The sequence below is a fragment of the Sapajus apella genome, unplaced genomic scaffold, assembly GCF_009761245.1.
Source record: "Sapajus apella isolate SASKATOON/1434 unplaced genomic scaffold, GSC_monkey_1.0 scaffold8, whole genome shotgun sequence".
NCBI classification, from domain to species: domain Eukaryota; kingdom Metazoa; phylum Chordata; class Mammalia; order Primates; family Cebidae; genus Sapajus; species Sapajus apella.
The window spans coordinates 16,528,554-16,548,616 of NW_022436948.1; the positions used below are offsets into that span (position 1 = coordinate 16,528,554).

The window sequence follows — 20,063 nt, forward strand, 5'->3', positions numbered from 1 at the left end:
TTTTTTTTTTTGTAGAGATGAGGTTTCATCATATTGGCCAGGCTGGTTTCGAACTCCTGACCTCAAGTGATCCACTCACTGCTCCCCCTCCCCCTCCCAAAGTGCTGGGATTACAGGTGTGAGCTACTGCACTCAGCCAGAAAACTCTTAAAATATGCTTTCCTAGCAAAAAACATGTTATGCCTGTAATATGCTTTAAATTCTCCAATGGCTTCTCTTTGCTCTTAGGCCAACATTCTTAATATGATCTTCATGTTCTTGCCTTTTTCTACTACCTTACCTTATACTATACTACCTTATACTGTATTCTCCCGACCCCTTCATGTTCAGTCATCCTGGCCTTCGTTCAGGTCTTTGAGCGTGCCACAGGCCCTTTGTACGTGTTTTCACTCGGTTTAGGTTGTCTTCCTCCACTTGCCTTTTTTGCCTCTTAGCTCAGTAGACACTACACTAAGAAGTCATCTCATCCCAGACTCCCTCATCTCAGTAAGATTCCATTTTTTAAGGTGCATTCATCAACTATATTTTGTCACATCTCATTTAAGTGGTTATCTTCATTATCTATTACTGCATAACAAATCACCCCAAACTTAGCAGCCTAAAACCAGTATTATTGCCTCAAAGTTCCTGAGAATTGGGAAGCAGGGGCAGTTTAGCGGGGTGGTTCTGGCTCAGAGACTTTCCTGAGGCAGCACTCCAGATACCAGCCAGACTGCAGCCTTTTGAAGTCTTGCCTGGGCTGGCAGATCTGCTTCTAAGATCACTTAGGTGGCTGTTGGCCGAAAGTGTCAGTTCCTTACCCTGTGGGCTTCTCTGGCAGCTGGCTCATCCCAGGGCAAGCGATCCAAGACAGCAGGTGAGAAGGAAGCTCCAATGTCTTTCATGACGGAGACTTAGAAGTCACTTACATGTTGTCACTTCTGCTTGACTGTTAAAAACATGTCTTTAAGTCCAACTCATACTAAAGGGTAGAGAAATTAGGCTCTACCTCTTACAGAAATGTTTTGATATGTTTTAAAACTATCCCACTTGCATCTTAAGATAAATGTCTACCTCCCTTACTAGACCAAGGGTTCCTTGAGAACCCAATAGAACTCCTATTTCTATTGTTCACTTTGGTGTCCCTGGTATCTTCCAGGATGCCTGACAGAGCATGGACATTCAATAAATATTGACTATATGAACCAACGAATGAATGAAACTTTGCACTTGAATCCCAGCTCTGAGAACGTTCTACAAATTATACAACATTAGTTTCTGGTTTTGGAGAAAGGGGATAATCACAGCTGCTTCTCAGGTTGTTAAAATAATACAGCCTATACAACGCACCTAGTATACTCTGGCACAAAAGGAGGTCATGGAATGTTCTTTCTGTTCTTCTTCCTTTCCTCAGTCGCACATACAATCCCTCCAAAGCCCCGTGGAGTCTACTTCTCATTATGTCTTTCCCATCCCTCTTAGTCTGTTACTCCCTTTCAGTTGCTGCCACTCTTAGACTTGCCTTGCACACACTTTTCTATTAGCCTTCTAACAATCCCCTGTGCCTCTATTCTCTGCCTAGTGCAATCCATCCCTAAATGTGCTAGGACCACATTATCTTTGTCAGTTTTGCATCTTCTATTGCTGTTGTTCTACCCTGCACTAGCTAAGTGTATAATACATTTTTGTTGACTTGAATTTCAGTTCCAGATCTCTTTTAGTTCCTTACTTGAACTGAGTTAATCATACACTCAAACCCAGGTACCACGATGAGCTAGAGAAACATGCCCTGCCCATACCAGTGGTTATAAATTGTCTAGCTATGTATAACGACATTCTTTTCATGTCTACACAAGATAAATTGTCCATAAACAGCAAATTCTTTGGTAGAGCAATTACAGACTATAATGTTACATTTTCTTTTAATTCTATCTCTAAAGCAAGCACCTTCACCCTACACTACAGTTCTAATAACACCATAATACTTCTGTGCTCATTTTTATGCTCTATAATATTGCCATTATTGCTAATAGCAAGAATATTGCAAACATAATTGAAGATAGAAAATTCTTAAATGGTCTGCATTATGTAGATAATATGCAGTGGTTAAAAAAAAAAGATGGCTGGAAATTTGTCAAATTAACAAAAAAAATGATACAGATAATGTAAGAAATTCCATCTTCTGACATGAGATTTCTCTGACATGCTACAAAACAAGATGATATTTTCATGTTCTAATGAATAAAAATCTGCTTAAAACATATACACCTAGGGAAATGTTTGATTTTGAGTGAAAATTATGTATCTTTGGGAAACAGTAAAAATTCAAGCCAACACCAGCAAAGATAAGAAAACTAACAGTGACTCCTTAATGTAATAATAGTTGTGTTCAAATATTTTTTACTTGATTAAATTATTTTTATTCTGGTAAACAAAGAGATTTTGGAACTATATTTCCCACCTTCCCATTTTCCAGAAGGGACTATGACTGCTTGAATTCTGTAAATATATGCAGCTGTCTTCAGATGAGCAGCGTCCAAAAACTAATCTTTACATTTAAAGATGAGTAACTTACCTTTCTTCCTCCCATTCTGCTGACTTTGGATTTGTATTAACTTAGTGAACAATTCCTCCCTCATATTTGTGTCTACTAGGCTTATACTAAAAAGAGCAGGCGGGTTACTGAAACAGAAGTTTCTTCCAGAACAGTAGAGACTTTCACCTTTGGTCAAATGTTAAAGGTGAATAGGCTCACATAACATGAAAACTTTGAGGTCTATTAAAAAGCTCCATTTCACAAACGAGGAAATTGAAGATTGATATGCATAAGGGCCTCCCAGCTCTGCACCATGTGGCAAAACAACCTGTACCATGCCTCCCGTAACATTTGCCCAAACTGTCCAGAGACTTGTCTATCCCAGGGCATATCAATCTCAGCACTATTGTCACACTGAGGCAGACAACTCTCTGTTGCAGGCGCTGTTCTGCAGGATGGTTAGCAGTATCCTGGACTGGGTCCTCGAGGTACCTTCATGCAGCTGTGCCAACAAAAACTATCTCCAGACATTGTCAAATGTCCCCTGGGGGGAAAAATCACCCCTGTTTCAAAACCACTGGTTTACCTGAGGTCATTTTGTTTTAATTAACTATTCCTTTTTTCTGTTTTTTTGGACAAATACCTGAAGACACAAATAAATCACATTCAGTATTGAAGCTCTGAGTTGTTTATATGAGAAATCACAGTCTTTCTAAGAAATGGGACTTCAGGCCAGGGGCAGTGGCTCACACCTGTAGTCCCAGCACTTGGGGAGGTCAAGGTGGGCAGATCACTGGAGATCAAGAGTTCGAGACCAGCCTGGCCAACATGATGAAACCCCATCTCTACTAAAAATACAAAAATTAGCTGGGTGTGGTGGCAGGTGCCTGTAATCCCAGCTAATTGGGAGGCTGAGGCAGGAGAATCGCTTGAACCTGGGAGGTAGAGGTTGCAGTGAGCTGAGATCTCACCACTGCACTCCAGCCTGGGCAACAGAGACGAAGTCTTAAAAAAAAAAAAAAAAGAAAGAAAGAAAGAAAGAAAAGAAAAGAAATGGAACTTCACTTCTTCTTTTTTTGGCACATGCAAATACAGCTAAGAACCCGTTTTGGACCAGGGCTAGGTCATCCCAACTTCTAGTACAAAGGAGATTAAGAAAGGAGCAAAATAGAAACCATCAGTTTTGATCCATGTTTAATGAAAAAGAAGTTACATGAATAGAAATGGACATATAACAAAGAGATCAATTTGAGAGAATATGGTGATAGATGGAACAAGAAGAAATTGTTTTAATTTTGAATTTACTCACATATTCCTATTAGCTGTTATTGATCTAAAATATCTCCTTAAATCCGAAACAAAACAATAGTTATGAGTTCACTGATGTTTTCATGGACACTCACCCAAGTAATGTCCAAACAACATTGTTCCATGTCCCTCCTTCCCCCAGAACACACACAGGCAAAGGCAGAGATGTTTACTGTGAGGTCACGTCACATGTAGCAAATGCAGCCTTATCTGTTTATTATTACAATAGCAAGTTAGCATTGGCAAATGTGCTTTGGTTACAAATGTGAGTTCTGCTAATAATTTCACAAAGAAGCTTTTAGGATATGTGACCATTTATTCTCAGTACAATCAATCACTGAAGGATAAAAATCAGAGTATAAAGTTTATACTCTGGGGAATATAAATACATGCAGAGAAGTTTCTGACAGTTTAAATTTGACTATATTTGAAATATTAAAGGCATGAAATTTTAAAATGCACATATGTGAAACTACAGTGAACATGTTACAGGTTTGTTGCGTGGCTTAACTCTGCTCAGCCCATGATTCTTAGCGGGGTCAGTCAATAGCCTATTTTTATCATTTTCTATGCTGTTGTAAGGCATGATCATATCTTCCTAAAAAAGAAAAATATTCATATTTTTGGAAAAGAATTCTGATCTCCAAAAACATATACTAGTAATAGTTTCATGTGAATAATCTCATTTCAAATATCCCTTCTCTCAAGCTAGAAACTGGCAAACAGTAAACTCATTATAGACAGTTGCCATGGGGTTAATACGGAGAAGCAATAGATCTGACTCACTATTCTTTTAAAATAAAAATCTTCTGGCCAGCACAGAGCAGCCATCAACCTCGTATGCTCACAGTGAGAAACTGACAGTTAGGATGAGCCCTGCCTCTTCTGATACTGTATTCTAAGTTTCTCCAGTTGTTCCACACATTGAGACTGGGCCAACTTCAATGTCCGATTCTCCTCTGTCAGAGCCTCAAACTCCCGAACCAGCTCAGCAGCATCCACCTTCTCCTTTTCTGCCTGATCCAACTTGGCAATGAGCTCTTTCCTGAAGGTTCGGGGTACAGGGCAGGAAGAAGCACAGGATTCAATGCAAACAAATTAAATTATTGGCATGATGGAGTAGAAAGATTCATTCTGCGCTTCTGAATGCTTACCCATCTCTACTTGCCTCCAATGACTTATTTGTCCAGCTTTACAAGTTTTATATCTCTTTATTCTAGCATCTCTACTAGACACATCTAAAATACTAACCACACACAAAAAGTCACATAGGTTCTTTAACAGTCAAAAACATGATCATTTTAAGAACACAAAAAATTGTAAAAATAATAATTTAGAAAAAAATCTGTATATAATTTTTCCTAATTTAAGATGCTGCCTATTGGCTTGTAGGGAGGACAACTATCATTTTCTCTTGGTTGAGACTTTGTCCCCCAAATTCAGTTGTTATCTTCCTATGTTTCCTATACCTGAGTTGAACAAATTTCAAGACTTCTTTCAACTACAGAATATCAACTGTGTCCTTGTAGACATTACCTCCTATGCCTTTCCCTAATCCTTACATATACATTGCAGCCCAAATTAACAAAGCAATGTGTCCACATTTGATGCTGGTCTGACTCTAGAATAGAGGAAGCAGGCTGAAGGGACTATCAGAAAATTATAATGACAACACTTTAAAGAAACTCAGTGTTATCTTGCTGTGGAATCCTTTTTCAAAGAAAATCATACCCTGAAGTGATGCAAATAAAACAGACAAAATTGGACCTTCTCTAGGTTGATGTTGGTACAGTCTCCTGCCTCACACCCTCTCCCTCCCCAATCTGTGAGAGACTCCTCTGCACACAGTTTAAAAGCCTCTGCCTTTGGGAAAATCCTAAACAAATAAACTCTTCTGGTTAAACATAAAAATTATTAAAATCTCCCCTTATTAGAAATCTCAGAATAAATATCATGACTAATAACAAATCAAAATTGCACTAATTTTAGCTTATGCCTTTGCAAATTACATATGCACTCTTTTGCCCCATCCTGGTACATTCTCCTAGATGAGCTGTTGCTTCCCCAATCATCTTTTTTTTTTTTTTTTGAGACAGAGTCTTGCTCTGTTGCCCAGGCTGGAGTGCAGTGGCATGATCTCGACTCACCACAACCTCCGCCTCCCGGGTTCAAGCAATTCTTCTGCCTCAGCCTCCTGAGTAGCTGAGATTACAGGTGCATGCCACCATACCTGGCTAATTTTTTATATTTTTGGCAGAGACAGGCTTTCATCATGTTGGCCAGGCTGGTCTTGAACACCTAACCTCATGATCTGCCCACCTCAGCCTCCCAAAGTGCTGTTATTACAGGTGTGAACCACTGTGCCCAGCCCCCAATCATCACTTGATACATTTTTAAAAGACATGAGAATACAGGTCACATTGATTTTGATAGCCTCATATGAAAACCCCTTTTTAATGTTTTGCCTGAACACATTAAAATTATATAACATTTTTCACCTCAGAAACAAAAAGACAACGAAACTAAAAATGGGCAAAAGATCTTTAGAGAGATTTCTCCAAGACACAGAAATGGCCAATAAAGCACTCAAGAACCCCTACAACATCATCAGCCATCAGACAACTGTAAATCAAAACCACAGAGACACATTGCCTTACACCCAGGAGGGATGGCTAGAATCTAAAAGACACAGGAAGTGTTGGCAAAGGTGTGGAAAATTTGGAACCTTGATACACTGCTGGCAAGAATATAAAATGTCAACTTCTTTGGAAACAGTCTGGCAGCTCCTCAAAAGGTTACACATTGAGTTGTCACATGAGCCAACAATTCTACTGCTAGGAGCCTACTCAAGAGAACTGAAAACATACGTCTACCCCAAAACTTGTATACAAATGTTTATAGCAGCATTATCCACAAAGCCAAGAAGTGCAAACAACCCATTAAATGTTCATTAACCTATGAAAAGATAAAATATTGCATATTCATACAATGAAATATTACTCAGCAATAAAAAGTACTGATGCATGATACAAAGTGAGTGAACATTAAAATCATTATACTAAGTGAAAAAAGCCAATCACAAAATACTACATATTATATGATTCCATTTCTACGAAATGTCCAGAATAGGCAAATTCGTAAAGGCACAAAGTAGATTGTTGGTTGGCAAAGTCCAGAAGTCAGGGGTTAATGGGAAGTAACTACCAAAGATTTCTTTCTGGAGTGAAGGAAACATTGTAAAGTTAGTGACGGTTGTACAACTCTGTGAATATACCGAAAACCACCGAACTGTAAAAGCCAGGATATAGGATAAACCTAAGCATCCAGTGTCCATCAACAACAGAATAGGTTTTTTTCATGTGGTATAGCTATACAATGGAATACTATTCAGCCATTTTAAAAAATGAAATCCTGGGCTGGGCTTGGTGACGCACGCCTGTAATCCCAGCACTTCGGGAGGCCAAAGCAGGTGGATCACGGGGTCAAGAGATCGAGACCATCTTGGCCAACATGATAAAACCCCATTTTCTACTAAAAATACAAAAAAAAGTTAGCTGGGCGTGGTGGCAGGCACCTGCCCAGCTACTTGGGAGGCTGAGGCAGGAGAATCGCTTGAACCCAGGAGGTGGAGGTTGCCGTGAGCTGAGATCACGCCACTGCACTCCAGCCTGGCTACAAATCACTTGAACCCAGGAGGTGGAGGTTGCAGTGAGCCGAGATCACACCACTGCATTCCAGCCTGGCTACAGAGCGAGACTCCATCTCAAAAAAAAAAAAAAAAGAATGAAATCCTGTCATTTGCAACAACATGGATGAACCTGGAGGACATTATGTTAAATGAAATAAGCCAGGCACAGAAGGACAAATACCACATCATCTCGCGCATATCTGGAATCTAAAATAGCTGCTCTCATTGATGTAGACAGTAGAATAGTGATTACCAGAGGCTGGGGAGGGCGGTAGGGAGAGAGGTATGCGAGAGGCTGTTCAATGGCTACATAGCTAGTTAGACAGGAGGAATAACCTCTCGTATTTTCCTGCACAGTAGGGTGGCTATAGTTAACAATAATGTACACTTCAAAATAGTTAAAAGAGAGGATTTCGAACGTTCTCACCACAAAGAAATGACAAATGTTTGAGGTGATGAATATGCTAATTACACCGATTTGATTATTACGCAATGTGTCCATGTATGAAAACATTACACTAGACCCCATAATTAAGTACAATTACTACACATCAATTAAAAACAAAACAAAACTGACCAGGCTCACGCCTGTAATCCCAGCACTTTAGGAGGCCAATCACTTGAGGCCAGGAGTTTGAGACCAGCCTGGCATGGTGAAACCCTGTCTCTACTAAAAATATAAAAATTAGCTCAGAGTGGTAGCACACACCTGTAATCCCAGCTACCTGGGGAGCTGAGGTGAAAGGATCGCTTGAACCCGGGAGGCAGAGGTTGCAGTGAGCCAAGATTGCACCACTGCATTCCAGCCTGGGCGACCGAGTAAGACTCTGTCTCAGAAAAATAAAATAAAACAAAATAAAACTGTTTATAAAAAATATGTAACATGAGGATGCAAACACATACGAATGATACAATGGACTTTGGGGACTCGGGACATGAAGGGAGGGGTGAGGGATAATAGACGATACATTGAGTACAGTGTACACTGCTCAGGTGACGGGTGCACCAAAATCTCAGAAATTACCACTAAAGAATTTATTCATGTGACCAAACACCACCTGTGCCCCAAAAACCTATTGAAATTAAAAAAAGAATAAATAAATAAAACATTCAATCTGACTTTTCAGAGACTGTCTCTTTCTGACTTTGAAGTTAATCTTCTAAACATCAAAGTACCCAACACAATCTTTCACACCAGAAAAATAAATAAGTGGCTTCTCTACTGGACAAGATAAAATGCTCTGTATGGAACAAAGCAAACTTTACAGTTGATTGTAGTTTAATAATACACATTTTAAAATTTCTGTCACACAATTTGGTAATAGATTTCATTTTTTTATTTTTTCTAAATTTGGTGATAGATTTCAAAAGCCATAAAATATCTATATCTCACTTCAACGAGTTTCATATCACATACCCAAAAAGCTATATATGTTGTAGAAAAATGCTTATAATATTTATGGAAAACATCATGTCATACATGCCATGTTACTGTATTCACAATTATATTAAAATGTCTATTCACATGCAAAAGGCCTAGAAAGAATTAGATAAAAATGATAGCAGGAGTTATTTAAAGATATCAGAATTCTCAGTAAAATTTTTAAAGCTTTCAAGAACGTCTTCCCCAACTTTTTTACACTGAGAAGGAAAAAAAGTTCAGTAAAAATATAACAAGCTTCTGTATATCATTGGTCATAAGCCAGAAGTGATTCTTTAAATTGGATTCAGCCAGTGCTGAGTTTATAATCCTAGAAAATGTTTAACTCTCTTTCTCCAGCCAACAGATATGATTTAAAATTAGAGTTTCTGCAACTCTTATCACTCCGCTTCAAATTCTCCCAAACTTGATCCAGGGAGACCTCCTCTGGAGATGAGAGAGAAGTTCAGTTTGAAGTTCAAACCTTAAGCTATGCCTGAATGACTCCAATAAAGAAAAGCTCTCTTTTAAAATACCTGAGTTAGTATCTCTCTTTGCATCTAGCTCATGCCAGCCAAACATCAGAGGCAACATAATCAGCCACACTTTTTGAAATTATGGGAAAGAAATTCTCAGCAGAATCATAAAAATATGGAGAACTAACTACTTGGGTCAGGTACATTTGGCCCAATATATCTAGCTTGAAAATAAAGACTGTTTAGGAAAAGATCTGTTGCAAAATGAATTTCTGCTTCAGTAAAGTCTTAATAAAAATAATGATCATTAATACACTTTGGAAAACCAAGCTCGTGTATTTATAAATATATTACCATAGTTCCCATTTTAACAATTCATCCTAGCAGTCCCTTATTGTTGATATTGACTCTGTAATATCAGCACTTTGGGTGGCTGAGGCGGAAAGATTGCTGTAGGTCAGGAGTTTGAGACCAGCCTGGGCAACATAACAAGACCCCATCTCTAAAAAAAAATTTTTTTTAATTAACTGGGCATGCTGGCATATGCCTGTGGTCCCAGCTTTTCAGGAGGCTGAAGTGGGAGAGTTGCTTGAGCTCAGGAGGTTGAGGCTGCAGTGAGCTAGCTATGATTGCACCACTGGACTCCAGCTTGGGTAACAGATCAAGACTTTGTCTCAAAAAAAAGGGAAAAAAGGCGCTTGTTAGACCAAGAGCTTGGTGTAAACAGGGACTCAATGACTGGAGGACCCACCTCTTGTGAGAAGGCCAATGTAGCTGAAGTTGAGGGATGAGATTGGAAGTTCTACAGGGGTACCAAGGCATCCCTGGCCAGTCTTAAAATCTATGCCAAGGACTGGCTGTCATTTTCTAGTAACAAGAAACCCATAGGCAGGGAAACTAGTTACAATATTGCATCAACCCAGGAGTTTGAGACCAGCCTGGCATGGTGAAACCCTATCTCTACTAAAAATATAAAAATTAGCTCAGAGTGGTGGCACACATCTGTAATCCCAGATCTCAAGTAATAAGTCACAAGCCCAAATGGTAGAAGTGAGAATGAAGAAAAAGGAACTTGAGACTTTATTAAAAAGAAAAAAAAATTATAATGAAAGAATTTGGCCTTGACCCTACATCTAGCCATTTATTTAGGGAGAAACTTCAAGTATTTTGGGAAAGGAAACAAGATGAGTTCTGCAGAAACATGCATAGGTATATGAGTAATTAAGGAGAAGGTCTGCCTACTTGTGTGTGGTCTGGATGGTTGTATAAAACACCTCCACTAGCGTACTAGCCATGTTATTTCTAGAAGTTGACTTTTCTTTTCTTTTTTTTTTTATTTTTTTATTTTTTTGAGACAGGGTCCCCCTGTATCACCCAGGCTGGAGTGCAGTGGCGTGGTCTTGGCTAAGTGCAACCTCCACCTACTGGGTTCAAGTGATTCTCGTGACTCAGCCTTCTGCGTAGCTGCAATTGCAGGCATGTGCTACCTACCACTCCCAAATAAATTTTTTTTATATTTTTAGTAGAGACAGAGTTTCGTCATGTTGGCTAGGCTGGTCTCAAACTCCTGACCTCAGGTGACCTGCCTGCTTTGGCCTCCCAAAATGCTGGGATTACAGGCATGAGCTTCTGCACTTGGCCCCTTTTTAAAGTTTAATATTGTGGTGGTACCCAGAATAATCATTGCTCTCAATGGAAACAGCAAGAACATGTTTCAAACATCAGATAGGAGTCACTCTCGCATCATTATCCTACCATATATATATATATATTTTTTCTTCTTTTTGAAATGGAGTTTTGCTCTTGTTGACCAGGCTGGAGTGCAGCAGCATGATCTCAGCTCACTACAACTTCAGCCTCCCAGGCTCAAGTGATTCTCCTTCCTCAGCCTCCTGAGTAGCCGGGATTATAGGCACCCACCACCATGCCTGGCTAATTTTTGTATTTTTAGTAGAAATGGGGTTTCATCATGTTGATCAGGCTGGTCTCGAATTCCTGACCTCAGGTGATCTGCCTACCTCAGCCTCCCAAACTGCTGGAATTGCAGGCGTGAGCCACCATGCCTGGCTTCTACTATATTTCTTCAAATGCAACATTAAAAAAAATTACAGAACATGTAATTTAGGGGATGAGTATTGCATTTCCAAAAAAAGAAAAAAAGGCTAAACATAAAATTAATTTAAATAAAAAAGTCCTCCAGTACCTTCAGTCTGAGGAGTTTACAAATAGAGACATAATTACTGGGGATTTTTCTATCATATCACCACAGTTCACGCACACATACACACCAGAAGATACATTTACAGGCTATCGTATATATCATATAAATCTCCCTTGACTTCAATACTGGTCACATCATTAATAATCTTCAATTCCTTCATGAAATTTTTTTGTAGGACTCAACTGTGTGTAACCATGCAATCTGAGTATTGCAAGCAACGTTATCAAAACTCTTAGAACAAAAAGAAGTGTCAGACATAGGAGGGAAAAGTCGTATTTGTGACTTCCTAATAAAACATCTTTTAATCCCCTGCAGCCGAAAGTCTAGATACGATTTTATGTTTGAAGCACGGCAAAGCAAGGAAGGAAGAAAGGGTTTACAAAGCACTAACTGAGGTCTTACAGAAGTCTGGACCCAAAATCCATACTGTCCACCATCATGTTACACTGTCAACCACCATTCTAGGAGTCTCAAAAAAATTCTAAGGATTTCACAAACTTCTCAAAACAAAATGTATTTTATTTGCTTTTGTGTAAAAATTAAATTGCGTGTATGTGTGTGTGTATATATATAATACCACCACGCTTCACACGCACACACCAGAAGATACATTTATTTACAGGCTATTAATCATATAAATCTTCTTTGACTTCAATACTTGTCACATTATTAATAATCTTCAATTCCTTTCTGAAACTTTATATATATATTAATGATAATAATAATCACTGATAACCCTTGGAAAGCCAAGCTCATGTATTTATAAATATAAGATATAACCATATTTCCCAATTTAACAATTCATCTTAGTAGCCCTTTATTGCTGATACTGACTCTGCAATACCAGCACTTTGAGAGGCTAAGGTGGGAGGATTACTTGAAGCCAGAAGTTTGACATAAGCCTGGGCAAGACAACAAGATCCCATCTCTACAAAAATAAATTCTTTTTTTGCCTCAGCCTCCCAAGTAGATGGGATTACAGGTACCCGCCACCACACCCAGCTAATTTTTGTATTTTTAGTAGACAGGGTTTCACTGTATTGGCCAGGCTGGTCTCGCATTCCTGACCTGGTCTTGATCCGCCTCAGCGTCCCAAAGTGCTGGGAATACAGGTGTGAGCCACCGCAGCAGGCCCCCACAACATATTTTTTAATTAGCTGAGCATGGTAGCATGTTTATTTCTTCTCTCCTTCCTTTTATTGTAGTGACACGTGATATATAAGACATAAAGAATCATACTATGTTTATGTTCTGTTTCACACATTCAACAATTTACTCAGCCTCTAGGTGCCACCTACCATACCAGGCTCCAGGAATCTGATGGTGACAACACCTGACTACCTGTGATTTTATGGCACTTACCACCTTGTAGGAGATGTAATCAAAAGGATATGTAATCAAAAGATCATATTAATCAAAATATCTCTTTAATAAACAGGAAATCCAAATTGGCCACACTGTGAAGGAAGGGTGTCTGCTCTGATGCTTTGCAAGTTTAAAAGAATGGGATTCACTGGGGTAGGCATTGGCAGAATCAAGTGCAATTAAAAAGAAGGATTCTGAAACAAAGTTACAAGTGAGTAAAATTAGAGTGCTTTAATTAATAGAACTGTATAATTCCCTACAGCAGAACTGTAATGGTAATAGAAGCTATCAAGATAAAAACTCACCCAGACTATAAAATGTAGTCCGTCAACGAATCCATTTATGTTATTTCAAAGAACTATCCCAGTGGCTTCTTCATGTGATGTGGGAACACCATCATTTAAGCAGTGATTAAAATTCACACCGAACCACAGTGCTCTGTGGCTTCTGGGCATATTTACAGAAAATGTAGTGTGGTTTTGGGTGGTATTTTGGCATTTTTAATTTCCTGAACTAAAATTTCTAATTTAAAAAATTAAGTTTTGACTGGGAAGCATTCCTGGTATTCCTTTTGCTACTCCATAAAGTAAAGCACTTCATCTCCAATAGCACCACTGAATCATTGCTATAACCCCCTTGCCTCCCTCTCACCCTCATACTCAGCCTGTCCCCTGCCCACTGCCCCTGGTCCTTGCCCAGTAGGCAGTGCTCAGATGTAGAGCGCTGAGGGGTAGGTACTTACTTCCTTTGCTCAAGCAGGGCGATTTCCTTTTTGACCTCATGGTATTCTTCTGCTATTTGGCAGTGCTGTTTGAACACCTCCATGGATTCCGCGGAGTCATGACAAGGTGGCAGGGGCTTCACAAACAACAAGAAATTAGTTCATGTCTTTGCGTCAGGTTAAATTACCAACCATTTTGCTCTGCTGATGTTCTTTAAAGGAAGGCTTTCTCTCTCTCGCTCTTTTGTTCACATGAGAACAACATTGTCAGTCAACGTTCAACAGAGTTCAGCTGATTCTATTTGACTGAAATAGAGCAGTGGACAGATATTCCCCACATTCATCTCCCAGTGTCATTCATGGGCATCTCAGGTCTGAGCCACAGTCCTGAAATCCATTACATGTCAGTTGCCTGCCATGTGATGGAGTAAAAATAAGTCTCCCAAGGATTCTGCAAGACACCCCAGAAATCTTAGGCTCTGCTTTGGAAGAGAGCAGTGGTAGGAAAATAGTTCAGTAGTCTGTTTCAATTACCCTTTGCTTTCTGTTTCTGTAGCCAGGAGGCAAAATCTCATCTTGCAGAGTAGAGAAGAAAGGCTCTCTTCTGAGAAATGCATCTGACCTAAAGAAAGATGCTGAGCCAGAGATAATGCTTGCAAGGATTAACAAACCTGTAAGAAAGGCCAGATCTCCCTCCCTCTAAAAAAAAAAGCATCCTTGTAAGATTCATGTCTCTCTTTTTCTCCCATCCATGAAAGAGACAAAGGTCAGCAGGGCGAACTATCCTGAAAACCCTACTTCTAGGAATTATTTTTAAAGAACTAGTTTTCCCCAAGCTTCTTACTCTAATTTCTTGTTTAGTAATGTGTGATTAAAAGTACTGTACTACTTTTAGGCCAGGTGGATCACTTGAGGCCAGGTGTTTGAGATCAGCCTGGCCAACATGATGAAACCCTGTCTCTACTAAAGATACAAAGATTAGCTAGGCATGGCGGCATGCACCTGTAGTCCCAGCTACTTGGGAGGCTGAGGCAGGAGAATCGCTTGAACCCAGAAGGTGGAGGTTGCAGTAAGCCAAGATCATGCCACTCCACTCCAGCCTAGGTGACAGAGCAAGAGTCCATCTCAAAATATATATATATATATATATATATATATATATATATACTACTTTTAGCAATACTAGTTAAGAGTTTTCTTAATCATCCTTTTTAATTATTTATAGAAAAACGTATATAAAATCCAAAAAATATCAGTTTATTAAAAAATAGGCTCTTCAATCTTATCCTTTCTTAACATATATATATATGTATAAACTAAGTGTCTGACAAGGTCATATTGTCACTAATTTTATATTAAGAAATTGAGAACTCATGAATTTTTTACTATTTGTTCCTCTCATTATATTCTTCAAGGATATAGATTTCTGTGGGTGTCATATTTAGTGATGCCTCCCAGGATGCAATAGAAATTCAATAAAGTTTACTGTCTGATTGATAGATAAGATGACCTTTCCTATTTATCATGAGGCCTCTGAGTAGAGATGCTTAAAGGAAATAAAATTCTAAATAGATTTTGATCAAATTTACCTTCACGTGGAACAACTGTTATGTCCCAGTTCACGGAAAATCTAACAATAATCATATTAGGTAGCATCTTTCTCTACTGTCCTGTGAACACATTCACAGCATAAACTCAGCCTGTGGAACCATTATCCCTTTCTACACAGGATTAAATTGAAAAATAAAGCACAGTAGTACTACAATATAATTCGCCCCATGAGATAAAGCTGTTGCCAAAGGAATTCAGAGTTCCTGGCTCCTCCAGTCTGTGCCCCAGAAATTGCTACCCACTCATCAATTTTCACCTGTTACACTGGCAACTTACCAGGTATAACAGTAAGGAGAATGAAAGCAATTTATTCTGGGCACCATAGCCAAGCTGTTAAATCATCTGTGCCCTATTAAAGGATTTGTCTCCTGGAAGGCCCTAAGACTCTACACATCATATCCTCTTCTTACAAACATCAGACGGACTATACTCAGTTGAAACAAGAACTCAGTACATGTAGGTACCTGAACCATGAATTCAGCATAGTTAACTACATGACAGCCAAAAAGTTCTAGAACTCTGAAGAAAGGATTCACGGCTTTAAGAGAACACAGAGAGCAGCCATGTAAAGGGAGATATGTCTTTTGCTGCTAGAATTTAAAAGCAAAAGTACACTAATAACTTTCTTGGGAAGAGAGAGGCCTTCCCTGACTCACCCCCAGCTTGACATGTAATGCTTTTTACTAAGTGGGAAATGTTGTCATTTGTTCTTTTTTTTATTATTGGCACCTCTTAATTGTGGGAAATTCAGAGATGTTATTTTCTACAGGCAGTATGATTGTACCGTTAAGAGTACATGATGATAGGTAGTACATATTTCAAGACATCCACATATGCTTTCAGCAGCATGATCATGCTATCTATATATAATAATATTTTCAATACTTCCCATCATAAGGAAGGGACAATCAGAAAAGAATAAGCCCCAAATACTTCATATCCAGTTTTCAAGAAGTACAAAGATTCCAGGTGTCATTTTGTCCTTTAGATCCTGAAAACTGAGCCTTCAACTTGACATATAACTCAGCACCACATCAAATTCTCCCAGTTTGTATGGAACCATTAAAGAGCAATACAGATTTCTCTTTTTTAAGCAAAGAGGAAGGTTATATTGCATAATCCACCAAAACATTGTAAAATTCTCTCATTAGTTGCCAGAGGAAGAGGGAAATAAGGAGTTGTTGTTTCATGGGTAGAGTTTCTATTTTGCAAGATGAAAAAGTTCTGGAGATTGGTTGCACAACAATGTAAATATACTTAACACTACCAAACCGTACACTTAGAAATGGTTAAGATGGTAAATTTTATCATACGCATTTTTTAACCTTTCTGCTGTCTCTAGCCCATTTTCTAAGCAGTGCTACCAGGGTTCCCTAGGAGAGGCTCACTCCTTTTGGAACCAATCTTTCTCTCCTTCCCAAATAATTTCTGCCCAGAGAACTTCAAGTTTCTCATTCCTTTATCATCTCAAGCCCTTCACTGGTAACCCCAAACATTGTTGGGCAAATCAAAGTGCCTTTGGGTCCACAGAATCCACTGTTCTTAGAAGGCAGTTGACATCATTGGCCATTTACAGCAGCCCATGAAACTGATCAAAGAATTTGCTTAAATATATGTGGTTCTTGTCCCAGCAGGAATTCTGGTGAGTACAAGTACTAAGATATTCAGGTTTTATACCTAATATAAAAAGTGGCACTGCGGAATAATGTGATGTGTTGTTCTTTGTGGGACAGAATAACTCTCATTGCTTTGTGATATAATGTGTGTATGTGTGTTATATCATCAGGTCCTGACTGAAGGTCATCCTCTCTTACCTTACCTTTTGAAGGGTAATCCCTCAAAATAAGAGACAATAAATGGCCAACAGTATTAATCAAACATAAGCTTCTGCCTGAAGAAATCAATTCCTAGAATTCAAGAATCAGGCTTCCAGTTTAAAAATGGAATACCAGTACACTTAAGTAACATGACACGTAAAACACTGGCACTCATGAATTAATTGGCTGTATATGGGTTTATGTAACACATGCTCAAATTAAAAACTGAAAAATAACTTAGAATACCTGTGGGTAACTAGATTTAAAAAAAAAATCTGTTAGCTTCTTGGAATAAAAGTAACACTATTTCAATTCTCATTGCTTGATTTTAACTATTCTTGTCAGAGAGATTTTCATAGTTATAAGCCCATGCTGGGAATGGATGTACGATAAATAAACTCTTAATGTTGAGAGTCAATTTTTTTCACAACAGGAGGAAAAAAAATCCTTCATTTTCTCCATAATGATGCTACATCCTCCCATACTTTGGATACACTTATCCCACCTTCCTGCTTAAAGAACGAGATATTGCATTCCAAAGAAAAGGAATCCAACGATAGTTGAGTTGAAAAACTGAAGATAAGGATACTGCTAATGTACTAGAGCACAGATTCTGCGTGGTCGCAGCAGCCACTTTCCAGATGCGCTCAATGCCATCGTATCTGGTCTACTATTCAACACAGCCAGTCCTAAGGAGGTGAAATTAAGACATTCTCCCAATAGTGCCTCAAGCCAACTTTGAAACACAGGTTTCCAAGGCAAAGATCGGGGCTTGGATGAGGTCACAGCCCAGGAGACAGACACTTCCTCCTCACCCCCTTTTCCTCCGTCTCCGCCTCCTCCCGCTGCTGCCTGAGGATGGAGCTTGTGAGGGCTTTATATTTCATGGCAGTGCAGAGTGAAGGAGCCGCTACTATCTCTGGTATCTGCCCCAATTATCGGGACCGATTTAACAAGATGAAATAAGAGATAAACCGCAGGGTCCCGTTCCAAGAATGCCGGCTTGAGCCACACGGTGCTATCCTGCTCTCTGCCTGAGCCGTCGGGTCATAGCAAGCTCCTCCCGAAGTGGATTCCACTCCCTGGAAAAGGCCCCATGGGGAAGGACCCAGCCAAGCAACCCTCTGCTAAGAGCAAAGCCAGCTTAGGCGTTTCCATTTTCTACTTGGCTTCTGCGGGTACTACTGGCCCCATCCTCTTCAAAAATGTAAGAATTTAATTTTCCTATCCAAGCTTCCCACACAGGAGATATATTTAGGAAGCTAAACATTCTACACTCCCCGAGCAGTCTTTGTATTTATTCCTTGATTCTCAGGGTTACCTACTTTGGAGAAAGATGGGGGTGTCTGACTTAAATTTACATTACATTTCAGTGTCTTAAAATTAGCAAGTATCGTTTGTTAAAACTGAGAGGAAAACACAGTCCATGCTGATTTCGATATTTAAAAACTCTATTATCTTAGAATTTTAAATATTTTAAGAACTGACATTTATATAGTATCTACATTATAGCACAAGTTAAGCACCAGCAATTATACTACAGAACTTATACATCATATTACATTGGAGTAAAGGATATTTAAGTCATCTCTGTTGACATAAGCAATATCAAAAGGAGAAAGAATACAAGAATGGCAAACTTTTTGAACGAGCCATACACAAATGATGACTGAGCTTCTCAAAAACAAACAATTCAAGGCATTATTGAAAAGCTCCAAAGTATCTATATGTGTTTTCTGTGTGGACATAGCAGTCAAGGAAAAACTACAGTATAAGATACTTTGCAATGTGTGTATAAGAGAAAATGTCAGCTATGTCTGGTGCTCTCTAGGAGAATATATCTTAACCACATTTCCAGAAGGATGTTAAGGACAAAGTAGCAGAATCCTGGAATGCTAGACCTCTTCATTTTCTATCATTTTCATTTCTCAGATATCAAGTGATATATTGATGCAAAACCTAAAAGAAGTTTCTGGAGAGGCTGCTCAGATAACGAGATATTATGGTACAAACTGTAGCTACGAAATTGTTTATTTGTGGAGGTGACATCAGTTTCTGGACTTATCAAACTCTTTAGTTCAGTGTGTACCACAGAGACACCTGTCACTGTCATCTAAGATGAGATGGGAGGACTTTAGGAGGGATTGAAGCTATTGCTCAATTTTGTTTAAAAAAAAAAAAGTCATATTGTTTTTGAAGCATCTTGGCTTAATGAAAAGAAGAGGGCATCGGAACTTCTATCCCTAATTTGAAAATCCAAGGAGATGCTTTTATTTCATTTTACATTAATAAAAATAAATTACCGACTTTTCCAATTTTAGTATATGTGCTGCCGAAACGAGCACAAATTACCAACTTTTAAGTATTTCAATAAGTAATTTCACCAGAGAAGGAAATTTACATTAATTAAGCAATTATTTTGTCAAGGACTGTGCTAGATCTACTCATTACCATATTTAATTCCCACAACAATAATGTGAGATTGATATTGTCTCCACTTTGCAGTTGGGAAAAGTGAGCTTTTGAGAGAGTAAATAACATGCTGGAAATCACCAATTTAGCTGAGATCCAAATCCAGCCAACCCAATGCAAATGCCCATGCTTTGGTCATTGTCATTCTCATTAGGATGTTTATTACAATCCTAATTACCATGCCCTCTACCTGACAATGAAACATATTTCTCATTCCAGTGCAGTTAAGACCACATTATAGCATAGTTTTGGATCATGTGTAAGTCAAAACATGCTTAAGCAGTAAGACAGGCTTGGTCTTGACCCAAACCCTGGGACTATGAAAGGATTCCACTATCTTTTAGAACAGAGAGAGACAGCTCAACCAGAAAGAAGCTGAGACCTGAAGAAAAGTAATGGCTGGGCACGGTGGCTCAGACCTGTAATCTCAGCACTTTGGTAGCCTGAGG

General features: G+C 38.9%; 1 protein-coding gene across 3 annotated transcripts in view; it reads right to left on the reverse strand.

Moving 5' to 3' along the window:
- Positions 1-3,692: 3,692 nt before the first annotated feature.
- Positions 3,693-20,063, reverse strand: part of LOC116550906 (MAP3K7 C-terminal-like protein) — a 56,638-nt gene continuing 40,267 nt past the window's right edge. For all 3 annotated transcript variants that reach the window (XM_032277083.1, XM_032277082.1, XM_032277081.1), the window contains 2 exons: positions 13,736-13,851; positions 3,693-4,868 (listed from right to left, as the gene is read on the reverse strand). In XM_032277083.1, coding sequence (XP_032132974.1) covers positions 4,688-4,868; positions 13,736-13,851 — 297 coding nt within the window. In that variant the 3' untranslated portion in view covers positions 3,693-4,687. The remainder of the gene's footprint in view (positions 4,869-13,735; positions 13,852-20,063) is intronic.